The sequence below is a fragment of the Scardinius erythrophthalmus genome (genome assembly GCF_964197995.2).
Source record: "Scardinius erythrophthalmus genome assembly, chromosome: 3".
Taxonomy (NCBI): domain Eukaryota; kingdom Metazoa; phylum Chordata; class Actinopteri; order Cypriniformes; family Leuciscidae; genus Scardinius; species Scardinius erythrophthalmus.
In genome coordinates, this window is record NC_138223.1 from 28,888,415 (window position 1) to 28,902,112 (window position 13,698).

Below are 13,698 nucleotides of genomic sequence, written 5' to 3' on the forward strand. Positions count from 1 at the left end.
TTCACTTTAGAATACTGATCCAAATAATTAGTAGTTCCTTTAAAATGATGTAGTAATACTTGAGTCATTACTAGTGGGTTATCATTACCTTTTATTATAAATTATGCATTATTCATGTTAATTATGAACCTGTAGATAGTAGTTCTCTGGGAGGTATGACAAAAATAGTAGTTATTGATTAGCTAATAATGAACTACTACATTCATCTGAGCGCGATTACTTACTAATTTGTTAATCAGAGTTTCTTGTTAGTTAATAGTAGTTACTAGAATGTTAATAATACGTTACTCGTTTGTTCCTGTGTAATTATTCATTAATGAAGGAATATTATTCTAAAGTGTTACCGAATGTCTAAACTGGACCCTCGAAATAAAGTCGAACCCTTTTTTTTTTTTCTTTTTTTTTTTCTTTCCTTGATGGAACAATGCATTAAAGCTATCTTAAATTAGCAATTTAAGCCACTAGGAAACCCACCAACAGCTTAAAATTTAGCCACTGGGTGGCAGAATGTCAGAATTTCATTTGCGGATTTTAAAGAAAAGAAATCATAAAACAGAGCACTCCTGCAAAAAGAGTAAAACAGGCCTAAAGTCTTTTAATAATTTGAATAGGAACCTAGATAAAAGGAATTCGTTGATTCCCTACTTGCAAAAATCTCTACGAAACAAAATGAACAAAGATGTACTTTTATTAACGCTTTATGAAAATAGTTTAACCTGTATATAGCAAAGTCAAAAACAGAGAAAACGTAAACGTGTGAAAATACAGCAGAAAAAAAAAAGGCTATACAACGTAGAAAAACGCACAATTGCGTTGGATTACTGTCGTGTTCAACGTTATTTAGCGTACCAGTGCTGTTCAGTTTAACTATAAACACCCTCCTGACTTTTCAATTTTGTCTACCCAATACACTTGAATTTGGAGAGTTTGGGTGGCGTCTAAAAGCCCTGGCACGAGAGCTGGTTCAGCACTCTGGACAGCGCCTGACCTGCTGCTGAGAGAGAGAGAGAGAGAGAGAGAGAGAGAGAGAGAGAGAGAGAGAGCGCGCTTTACTCAAACAGACTGCCTTAAAACACCAGTCAAGAAAAACATGAATGGAACTGATATATTCCACTACTCTTGATTTACTGTTTCCCCCCCGTCTTGCGATTTCCAGTTGACTTGAGAACCTCGATCCTGTGACGCGCGGCTCATTTGCGCTATCTGACATCTTTATTCATAAATAGCCCCATTCACATCTCTCTGACGTTCACCGACCCTCTGACGAAACCTGCTCTTATAAGATTCACAGTAAGTTTGGCTCACTCTGAAATGTGCTGTACTGCTCCTCTCCTGAGGCGATAGTTGGGCTCTTTTCGCACTCTTGGTGGCAGTTGAGCGGCTGATTCACAAAGGTGAGGCACTTTTCATATGATGTTCAATTATGATATAGTTGTCATTTTCCCCTCACCTAAACAAGAAACATGAAATCCATGAATTTAGCATGCAATTTAACAAAGCTTGGAGTGACTGAAACAACCTGCTGATTTAGACTATTAAGAGATAAAATGCTACGCATTTCAAATCTTCTGTGCAACAACAGTTGATGCAAAATATTTCTGAATGCTGATCTTCTTTGTGTTGAGAAGAAAAGTAGACTTTTTTTTTTAATTTTCTCTTTTTTCTTCTGCATCTCTTTAGGTCTCTTTTCCTTAGGTCTCAATGCATTTCGGTTCTTTAGAAATACAACGACTTTAGCAGAGAGAAGATGAACATCCATGTGGAGGGGTTGGTGGCGATTGTCATCTTCTACCTGCTGATCCTTGTAGTGGGAATCTGGGCAGCATGGAAGAACAAGAATTCCGGCGTGATGGAGGGAACTGATCGCAGTGAGACTATTATGGTCGGTGGAAGGGATATTGGATTATTTGTCGGCGCATTTACCATGACTGGTGAGTTTCAGAGAGAAATGAATAGAAAAGTACATTTTACTTTATGTAGTATATATGCGATATAACGTGACTGGCGTTTTATTTTTAGAGATTTAGTTATCTAACAAAAATATTCTGTCTGTATAAAAAGGTTTTCTTGATGTCTTTCTACACATTAAAGTAGACAGGCAAAATAAATTATTGGGGGACAAATTAACCTTATACTATATTAAACGATATTTATTCGTTGGGGGGGGGGGGGGGGGGGAATACAAATTCTGAAATTTGTAGGCCTAAATGAAATATATATTATAAACTTATATTTTATTATATCGCTATATTATAGCCTATATTTGTAAATATATGTTCCATTGTGCATGTAGTGTGTAGTGTTAATTATGTAATTATTTATGTTACCAAATATGGTATCTCCACATACACAACCATATATATATATAGAGAGAGAGAGAGAGAGAGAGAGAGAGAGAGAGAGAGAGAGAGAGAGAGAGAGAGAGAGAGAGAGAGAGAGAATGAGAAAACAATATACTTTCAAAATCATTCTTTTTTAAATCCTCTTTCATTCCAGCAACTTGGGTCGGAGGAGGTTATATAAACGGCACTGCAGAAAATGTGTATCTCCCCGGGTACGGCTTGGCATGGGCACAGGCTCCCTTTGGATATGCACTCAGCCTTGTCTTGGGTATGTTGTGTATTTATGCAGCTATGATAAGCAGTGAAAGACATTTTTCATTTTTCAAGTTAACATGCAGAACTAGGAACATATCTGTCAAACATATAATTTGTATGAATTATTTTACGTCAAGGTGGCCTTTTCTTTGCTAAACCCATGCGCTCCCGGGGTTACGTCACCATGCTTGACCCCTTCCAGCTACTGTACGGAAAAAGGATGGGTGGTCTGCTCTTCATCCCTGCTCTAATGGGGGAAATGTTCTGGTCAGCCGCCATTTTATCTGCCCTTGGTAAGAATAGAGAGGGAAATTATACCTTATGCAGACCTTTTCTCAAGCAATCAGTACATTTTGCAAGCTCTACCATAATTGTACAAATTGCACAAATACATTGTAAATACCGCTTAATTAAACGTAATGAAAAGCATATTTCTTTATGTCACAGGGGCCACGCTGAGTGTGATCATTGACATCGACATCAATATGTCTGTGATTATTTCGGCTCTTATTGCCATTTTCTACACGCTGATTGGAGGACTCTACTCAGTGGCCTACACTGATGTTGTCCAGCTCTTCTGCATTTTTTTAGGACTGGTAAGGATTCACAGAGCCACATGGTGAAGTCATTGCGGTGATGTCATTTTCCCCTTAATTGATGTCTGCATGTCTTCAGCAGCATATAGTGACTGTCAGCTATGCAGTTTTGAGAGTAACGACTCACTTTTCGTAGATACAAGTATTTTTATTATTTTTTTTATTGCATTATTAATTGAATTCAATTTTTAATATAACATTAGCAACTGATTAGCTATTGCACTGCTGTGGAAATTAAAATTAATTAAGATAAAAATTGATGTAGTTTAAGATTAAGTTTAAAAAAATGTAATTGAATTTCATAAACTTTAAAAGTGTTTAATGCATAAAATCGTATCTATTATATTTTGCACTTGCACCTGCTACACATTAAGTTCAATATGGTGTGTTACAATGTTATAGATAGTCTATTACATGGTAATAGAGTGGAAAATGTTCTCTTCGTAGTGGGTGAGCGTCCCTTTTGCACTCTCAAACCCAGCCGTGTCTGACATCGGAGTGACAGCAGTGAAGCAGCTCCATGCTAATCAGACTGCATGGCTCGGGAAGATAGATAGCGCTGACAAATGGATGTGGGCTGACAACTTCTGCCTTCTGGTGAGTGGACAACTCACTGTAGCATGATGGAATGGAGACACAATCATTTTGCCAATGGATGATTGTTGATTCTGAAGGGCCAAACTTAATTTCTCACTTTATTGAACAATGCAATCATTCGTAGGGCGGAAAACTAAATAAGACCAAAAAAAAAAAAAAATAGACAGAGAGAGAGAGAGAGAGAGAGAGAGAGAGAGATTAGCTTTAATGCTTGTAGTTGAATTTTTTTCCCTGATTTATAACACACTTGATGTTATGCATATGTATCATGATGTCTGGTGTCTGTATTTACAATGACATTTCCGTTTTTAGATGTTGGGGGGGATTCCCTGGCAGGTGTATTTTCAAAGGGTTCTTTCTGCCTCTTCAGCTACCTATGCTCAAGTCCTCTCATTCCTGGCTGCCTTTGGATGTATCGTCATGGCTATTCCCTCCGTCCTGATCGGAGCCATAGGGGCTTCCACAGGTAAGGTATTTGAAACCGGACATTTTTTTCAACGAGATCATGATTCAATGAGAGTGGAATGGTGAACAGGTGTTTGGGTGAATAAATACATCACCTGGTAGTTTTAAATTAATTTCATTATACATTTAAAATGTTCAATCAACATCAACATTACCATTAATTGGCTTGGTTCATGACTTATAACTGGATAATATTTTTAAATCCCTATGGGAAAAAATGATAATTAATAAAAAAAAATACTTCCGGAATAATTTCTGCTGAAAACGGGGATGGGCACTGTTGCAGGCTATAGGGAATAAAATATTATTGCAACTTTGTTTCATACCAACTTTAATAACAGTTAATTTATTGCATATATAGTTTTGTATTAACCCTTAAATGCATACCTCAGGTCTTTAGTGACCCGGGACATCATTCACTACACTCCTCCTCATTCATTTTTTGAAGACATCAATCTTCTTAGTATTCCTCAATCAATTAATTATCAACAATATAACGAGAAAAAAAAATAATATAAAAGAATATAAAAGAAATATTTTTTTTTTTATTATTATTATTTTTTTTAAATCAGATAGGGTTGCTAACCAAGGTGTGTAACTGTAAGTATATCTTTTCTGCACAACCATAATTGAATATTTGATGACTGAATAAGTGCAATTCACCTTTATTCCCCAAGGTGGCAATGTCTGATATGTGAAGTGACATTTCACTCATAGTTACCGCAGGCAGAAAACAAAAGAATAGGAAGTGTCATCAGCAAAACTTGAAATGGCTCAGCGATTTACTGCAGAGCAAGTAAGATAGATATAGATCCGGGACGCCAAAGACCATGATTGGCAAAACCTTCATGCATTTAAGGGTTAAATAAACAACATATGCAAACAGATTCACCCCAGCAGTCTAATTAGTCTGATTTACAGGCTGTCTCCACTTACAGATCAATAGACTGAGACTTTGGAGTGCAAAAAAATGGGAAGGCTCACTAAGCTTTGTAGCATGGCTTCAACATTGGACTTTTTAGATCTTACTAAGTCAGAAATCTTTCCTTTAAACAGATAATACAAAAGTGCTCTTAATTACACACTTCTATTGTTTTTTCTCCTCCAGAACATGCCACATACTGTACCCTCGCCCTGAATAATTATTCACAGCTCATCCAAATTAAAAATGTGCATCAAAGCATTTTTCATATTGTTTCCTGCATATAATATTTCCTTGTCCTAAAGCCCTTTTCCCTTTGAGCATGTACTGTATTTAGTACATACCGTCAGTAATTCTAATTATGTAATCACTTTTTTCTCATTATTAAGGGAAACAGTCTGATTTGCTATGGTGTGTTGTGGGAGGTGTTCCCCAGGCTGTATCAGCCCTGGGTGGAAACCATGTTCCCTTCAGATCACTAAAGAAATGAGTAAATAACAACAGCTGGTCTCCTTCATACATTATTAACAGGTTATCCATTTAACGATGTGAACCCTGTAAATATTACATCTGAGGGAGGCACACAGCACCCAGATTTAATCAACAGACTTTCAGCATCAAAGACACAGCCAGTCACTTAAATTACTTAACTTATTGGGAATAACCAGCTAATCAAGCACAAGGCGTGTTGCTTTTGGATTGAAAGTAAAAAGAATTTGAAATAGAACGTTAATATTTAATATAGTTTAATATACATTAGCCTCATGTATGATGCAAAAAATGTATGTGTGTGTGTGTGTGTGTGTGTGTGTGTGTGTGTGTGTGTGTGTGTGTGTGTGTGTGTGTGTGTGTGTGTGTGTGTGTGTGTGTGTGTGTGTGTGTGTGTGTGTGTGTGTGTGTGTGTGAGAGAGAGAGAGAGACCCTGGACCACAAAACCAGTCACATGGTTAATTTTTTTTAATTGATAGTTATGCATCATATGAAAGCTGAATAAATACGCTTTCCATTGGTGTGTGGTTTGTTAGGATATGACAATATTTGGCCAAGATACAACTATTTAAAAATCTGGAATCTGAGGGTGCAAAAAAATCGAAACATTGAGAAAATCTCCTTTAAAGTTGTCCATTTATGTTTGCGATTGTGCTGCATTCACTCACAAAAATAAATGTTTTATATATTTATGGTTGGAAATTTACAAAATATCTTCATGGAACATGATCTTTACTTAATATCCTAATGATTTTTGGCATAAAAGAAAAATTGATCATTTTGACCCATACAATGTTATTGTTGGCTATTGCCACAAATATACCCGTGCGACTTGTGACTGGTTTTGTGATCCATGGTCACATATATATATATATATATATATATATATATATATATATATTGATATACTGATATATATATGTATGTTATTGTATTACACAACGTATGTTCTACCCCCACAGATTGGAACCAAACAACCTATGGGTCAATTCCTCCCATGCAGAGGGACCAGTCCGACATGATCTTACCGATCGTGCTACAGCACCTGTGCCCACCCTATATCTCCTTTTTTGGTCTGGGGGCAGTTTCTGCCGCAGTGATGTCATCCGCTGACTCATCCATCCTATCGGCCAGCTCCATGTTCGCTAGGAACATCTACCAGCTCGCTTTCCGGCAATCAGTGAGAGCCAGTCTAATTGAATTCACTGCTAAGTCATTCACTACAAAAAAAAAATAATAATAATTCCAGTACAAATTTCAAAATAATTTTAAATCAAGGTCTATTTACTTGAGAAGCAAAATTATCAAAATTAAGTGAGTTCATGTTGTTTCAAACCAGTATGAACACAAAAGAAGATATTTTGAAGAATGTCCATAACCAGACAGTTGATGGACCCCATTGACTTCCATGGTATTATTTTTTTTTCTACTATGGAAGTCAATGGGGTCCATCAACTGTCTGGTTATGGACATTCTTCAAAATATCTTCTTTTGTGAAGCAGAAGAAAGAAATTCCTACAGGTTTGAAACAACTTGAGGGAGAGTAAATGATGACAGAATTTTCATTTTTAAGTGAACTATTCCTTTAAGAAAAAATAAGAAATTTTATTAAGGTTTTTAAGAAAAGACTATTTTTCGTACCTCATTGTGAGGTTTTTTTTTTTTTTTTTTTTTTTTTTTTTTTATAAAGTAATTTAATTTTGATTATTTTTAGAAAACCACTTTATATCTATTTTGCTTCTTAAGTAAATGTATCTTTACTCTTAAGAAAAGCGTGAGAAAATAGGGCACTATATACTTTGTTAATAAGAAGAAATATTGATGACTCAATATATATAAGTTCACAATACTCATATGTATTTATTTTTAAACTTAAATGGTTTGCCTCAATCAGTTTCCTCAATCGGTTTGAGTTGTTAACTTGTTGGGTTTTTCAGTGAAGGATTGGTCACACTAAAAATCGGTCATCATTTACTCACACCCATGTCATTCAAAAACTGTATGACTTTAATTCTTTTGCGAGACACAGAAGAAGATATTTTGCATAATGTCTCATCTGTTGTTGTCCACATTATGAAAGTCAATGGCATCCAAAACAAAATTGTATTGTTTGGATGCATCAAAACGACACTGTATGTAAAAACTGATTAAAAACTTCATATTAATCAACTTAATCAAATGGAAATGTGTAGCTTTCTCAGTTATCATTTTATTTCCCCTCTAATTCTCGTCTCATCTTTGTATTGACCTCAAGGCTTCCGACCGTGAGATTGTGTGGGTCATGCGGATCACTATTTTTGTGTTCGGGGGTCTAGCGACGGCCATGGCTCTCCTTTCTGGGACTGTCTACGGTTTATGGTACCTGAGCTCTGACCTGGTCTACGTCATCATCTTCCCCCAACTCATCTGTGTTCTTTTTGTCCGTGGCACAAACACCTATGGCGCGGTGGCTGGATACGTCTTTGGAATGATCCTGCGCATTGGCGGAGGGGAACCTTATCTAAAACTGCCTCCGTTCATCTACTACCCCGGATGGACCATTGAGAAGAAGGTCCATCATGTGACCAATGAAGTGGAATACCTGGTGATGCAAAGGTTTCCCTTTAAGACAGTTTCCATGCTGGCCTCGTTCCTAAGCAACGTGGCCGTCTCACACCTGTTTAAGTATCTGTTTGAAAAAGGCACTTTGTCGGCTAAATATGATTTCTTGGATGCAGTGGTGTCCAAGCACAGTGCTGAAATAATGGACAAGACCACATTGGTGAACAGGAACATCATTGGACTGAATGAAATGGCCCCGGTCAAGCCAAGACTTAGTGTTACTTTAGCTGCTACCTTCGCCAGGAAAGAAACCCTGACCGAAGAGGAAGACTCCAGCCCGGAATCACCAAGTCATGAGAACGAGTAGAGACTTCATGGTCGATCCTGAGACTCTCTAGTGGCTCCATAATGTGAAGGACTGCTTCACACAATAAGTAAAGAAATTTGATTTCCATAATTAATTCACTCCACATAATTTTCTGGAATTGCCATCACTTCTTTCAGAAGGGAATTGAATAGCAACAGAAAATGGAGAGAGAGAGAGAGAGAGAGAGAGAGAGAAGAAAACAGCAGAGATTCGTGTGGTGTGAGTAATATTAGGAAAAAACTGACTTGATGGTTTTGCTTACCCTGAGAAGCTCTTCGACTCCTGTTGGTATGTACAAACCTGAGTGACTCTCCTTTCCCTTCTAAAGAAAATGTTGAGATACTGTGATAATCCTGGGGAAATGATAATATTAAAGGGACTGTTCACCCAAAAATGTTCTGTCATCATTTTCTCAATGTCTCTCTGAGCCTTCATGACTTTATTTCTTATGTGGAACACAGAAACATGTCTCAGTGGTCATACAATTAAATTCAGTGGGCTGTTTTGGACCCTATTGACCTTTGTATGGGGGGGGGGGGCAGTTAAAACATTCTTCAAAGTATTTTTTTTTTTGTGTGTTCCAGTATTGAAAGTGAGAAAATGATGACAAAATTTTCATTTTTGCTATAAATATTCCTTTAATTCCAGTGAATCTGGACACATATCGGTCCAGAATTAAAAAAACAAAACAAAAACAAAAACAAATGTAACAGTGATTATAATATTTCAAATTATAGCTATATATGAATAAATAATAGGTGTAAGTCCATGTGTCATGCCATTATGTATGTCAAACTCCCATTCTAGATATTAGTGCAGATTATCCTATCGTCCTAAATGTAGCTAAACAGTTATATGCTGTTCCATAAATACAAAATTATATAACAAGTGATGTGCTTCCCATCTACAAATTACCTTTAACAACTGTGACATAAGTGTACATGTGGCAAATGTCTTTTTCATGTTCATAGTGCAATATTAAGATGAACGGAAAACAAGGAACATGGAAATATGTATATATATTTTCCAATCGCCTTAACTACTGTAGCTACATGGATTAAATGGAGGTAATTGGACATTATGCAAAGCCAGTTCGTCACTTGGTTGTACTTGAAAATGAATGTAGCTGCAAATGATTTACAAGATGTAATAATAACCTCCGGGGTCTGTGCTGTGTTATATTTTGTGATTTGATGTCAAAAGAAGTCGTTGTACCTGGTTCCAGGATGAGCCAGCTGCTGTGTTATTTTGTTGGTTTTAGCAATACAGAAATGTGTGTGATGTGTGTATTTATATTCCAATGAATATAGCTGTCCAGTATTCCACTAATGTAAAGTATCACTTTACTGTCTATATACAAGTATATATATTTGAATTGCTCGGAGCCAGCTCTACACAAATCTATATTTATTTATTGATTTATTAATTGTGGCCTACAGATTAAACATAGAATTATTAAAAGACAATAAATTTTATTGGTAAGACTTTCATAGTTGTGTATTATTACTTTGTAAGTAATAGGCCTACAGTCCACGAAAAGTCTAAGTAGACTTTTTCCGTTTTGCTTAAATTCATCAAACTTGACAAATTGTGTTTAAATACGTTATGTTTATTCCCGTTTGAGACACCAAACCCATTTTCTAAGTCTTTTCGCCCGCCAAAAAGGTCTGCGGACTGCTGTAGGATCTGCGGGTAGTTACGAAAACGCGCGTCTGAAAACGTGACAATTTATGACGTTAACTCTCTTCAACTTCCAATGTCACTGTTAAGAGAAGGCACTCTAAAAATAGCCAGTACGTTATTTACATTACTCTAAGTGCTCTGCTGCTCTTGGCGGGGCGTGGCAGGGGTGAAGAAGGGGGAGGGTGGTAAAGGCGGGGGTTGGGCCGGGTCTCTTATGCGTCTTTTTATATACTGCGTCAATGTCCTGGGGGCGGACGATGACGCTGTTTTCGCCCCACCCAACCATGTCCCGAGCTTGTCCTCCATTTTGTCCTTGCTGTCCAAAATTTAATCCCATTACATCGTCAAGGCTGGATATGCCAGAGATCTCATTCACAAAAGAACAGTGAAGAGCACTTGTGGTGATTAATAATGACCGCAATGGGGCGGTACTGTTAGCTTAGCCAAAAGTCGAGCCATTTTTATCCCTCCAACTGATGAGGTGTTTGTGGCCATCTTAAGTGTGTGGAAAAACCTCAAAGACAACTTACTCGCCAAATAACACAGTTTGAACACATTTCATGGTTAGCACTTTAGTCATTTCCAGATGTCTTCTGTGCTTAATACTCACCAGTGATATTTATTTTTAAATCACTAGCTTACTTCATTTGTGGGCGGACTCTGGTTTTCTTGGTGATCACGTCTCTGCTCACAAATCAGTAATGAAATGCTTGAGGTTCAAGAATCTCAGCTGAAATATGGTGCGTCTAATTGAATCAGCCTAAGTGAGGGACATTTGTCCTCTCTCATGCTTCAATCGATCAAATCTCCCACAACGACGGTTAGAAGCACAGCCTGTGACGGAAGCTAGCAGGCGGCGTTCATTTGTATTCACACCCGTCATTATTTATTTGAACAATTTCCTTTACTGCAAATTAGCAACGGATACAGATCATGTTGTACCAACTACACCCAGTGAGAATTTCCTTTCCTTTCTATTCTTTGTTAAGTGGCTATAAAGTCCCCAGTGTGCCATAGAAGACAATCTTAGGACATGCCTCCTCTGCACTTCTCTTAATGCCAGGGTCTTCATGTATCTGTCAAGAAATCCTCTCTCTATTGAAGGAGGCAGGTGTAATTAGATTGGCTCTCATTAAACCTAGTGGAATAATTGGGCATGCTGGGAAATATAGTTCTGGGCCTTACCAGAAGACAGTAGGTATAATGTAATGAGAAAGAGACTACAGAAGAGGTAAAATATCAGCAAAGAATCGCAAACTTTTTGACTTTGCTGAACAGAATTTTGAGCACTGAAAGAAATGTACTATATTTTGTGACATAAAAGACTTGGTAACGCTTTATTGTACAATGTCTTGTTACACGCTACAAGTACTTACTATATTAACCTTATAATAAGTACATTATATTTTAATGTTTTAATGAATATTGCTCATTACTTATTTGTATAATTAAACTGTAATCAAAGATTTTTGTATTTAAGTGACAATTCAAAAACAAATTATGAAATGTAGGATTAAAGTTTACATTACGCATTCATGAAACTTTCTTTCATGAGTTATTTTTTCGCATAATCGACCTCTCTGAAAACTTCGTAAATTTAGATTTTATATTATTATGGTGAATAGTGTTATCAAAATGCACTGTCTTTACACACTATTGACATGTGTTTTTTTAGCAGACGTAAAAAAAAAATTGTACTAACTTTTGAAAATGAGAAAAATTTCATTAATCAGAAAATTATGTCAGAAAGGCTTTACAAACGATTTACAGACACACACACACAACAATTATGTACGTGTTTCATGAATGTAAAATTAATTTGTATATCTTTCCAAGTTAGGGATGGGGTGACACTGATATAACCATTTAGAAAAAAGAAAAAAAGAAAAAAAAAAGAAAAGGAAATATAAATATATGCCGTTGGGTTTGTTGAGAATGTTTCTCCTCTCAATATCTTCTCCCTCAAGATCTGTAATGTCATCATAACATGTTTTATATGGGTGCATCCTGTTCCCGCAGGCCAAATATCTTCCTTTTTCCCGCCCGCTCTTTCTCTTTTTCGACAGCAAAGTCATCGGTGGTGACAAGGAGTAACCCTTTTTTATTTCTTCTTTTATTTTTGACATGGAGTGACTAGAACAAGTGACCCTGAGGGCACATCAGTATCAGACGTGACTGTCAGCGATAGAAGCATCTGCTTTGTGTCCTGCTGGCCATACTACACTATTTAAAAAAACAACAACAAGTGGATTCGATCTTGTAAAATCAATGTCTATCATTAGCTTTCCAATAGTCTTGGTCACTTAGCTGGTGCATTCAGATCAGTTCAAACAGGTTGATGTCCCTGTTTTGAAGAATCAATATTTGAAACAACGGCTATGAATTTAAAGGACCCAGAGGAGGAATCCGGGCATTAAAGTGTATCACTCCACAGGGATCACTCTATTGACTTATACTTCCCCTCTCTCCCTCCATGTCTCTCCACTCGCAAATCTCGGCCAACCAAACTATTGTATGATAAAACCCGTCACAACCTCTTCCGCTGTCATTCTGATGCAGTTTCTCAGTCACATAATCTTTTCAACGCAGTCCTCCCTGGGGACAATCACATGGGACTGTCCTACATGTTACATAAGACACCAACACAAAAGTCACAGACACTCTTTAACAAGCCAAAAAGCCTGAGGCAATGTCCCAAAACTCTTTATTTCCACTGTCAGCCACAGTGTCTGTTCAAAGTGTTACTGGTACAACACTCAAAAATGTCTTTCTAAAGAAATTTCCAATGGGGAAAGCATGGACATTCAAGGTAAAAACAAAAAGGTTCCCTGGGTTCTTGACCTTTAAAGAACGCTTTATGCCTTAAAGGTTATAAGGAAAAAAAAATGTCTTAATGATTGCAATAATACTTTCATGCTTAAATGGTTATTTCAATTTTTTCTATAGGGATGAAGCTGTTTAATTCATACAATTTAATCATATATAGGACATTTTAGGGATTCCCATCATGGGATAATTTTATGGATTTAGTTTTTTTTTTAACTCATTTGTTAACTGACAGAATCCTTTAAGGTTCTATATTGCCATTTTTCAAGATAGCTTCTTTTCCACACGAGAGAGAAAGTCAAACAGGTCTGGAACAACAGGGGTGAGTTTTTTTTGCACACAAACTGTATGTATATGCCATCATCCTTTATTAAATATCCTTTCATAAGATGCTTTATCCAATTAAATATGGCATCTTGGCATCTTGGTGAATGACAATTATGGAGATTATATGTTTTGTACCACAATTAATAGGCACTGATAATAGTGTGCAATGTTTTATATTATATTTATTACATGAACATGTTACATGAATAGTCATTTTTAGTTCATTTGTGTTATTTATGGCATTTAAATCATATTTAAGTGCATAAAGTGATGATAACCCAAATTTTT

General features: G+C 36.6%; 2 protein-coding genes across 9 annotated transcripts in view; one reads left to right on the forward strand and one right to left on the reverse strand.

Annotated features, from left to right (window-relative positions):
* Positions 1-13,698, reverse strand: part of lmo7b (LIM domain 7b) — a 122,055-nt gene that overhangs the window by 9,832 nt on the left and 98,525 nt on the right. The window lies entirely within an intron of this gene.
* slc5a7a (solute carrier family 5 member 7a) lies at positions 1,748-10,063 on the forward strand (the record flags this gene model as incomplete). The annotated part of the gene is made up of 8 exons (XM_081361759.1): positions 1,748-1,931; positions 2,497-2,610; positions 2,735-2,890; positions 3,045-3,193; positions 3,641-3,790; positions 4,103-4,256; positions 6,629-6,846; positions 7,921-10,063. The coding sequence occupies 8 exons, from the start codon at positions 1,748-1,750 to the stop codon at positions 8,572-8,574; spliced, it is 1,779 nt and encodes a 592-aa protein (XP_081217885.1). The 3' UTR covers positions 8,575-10,063.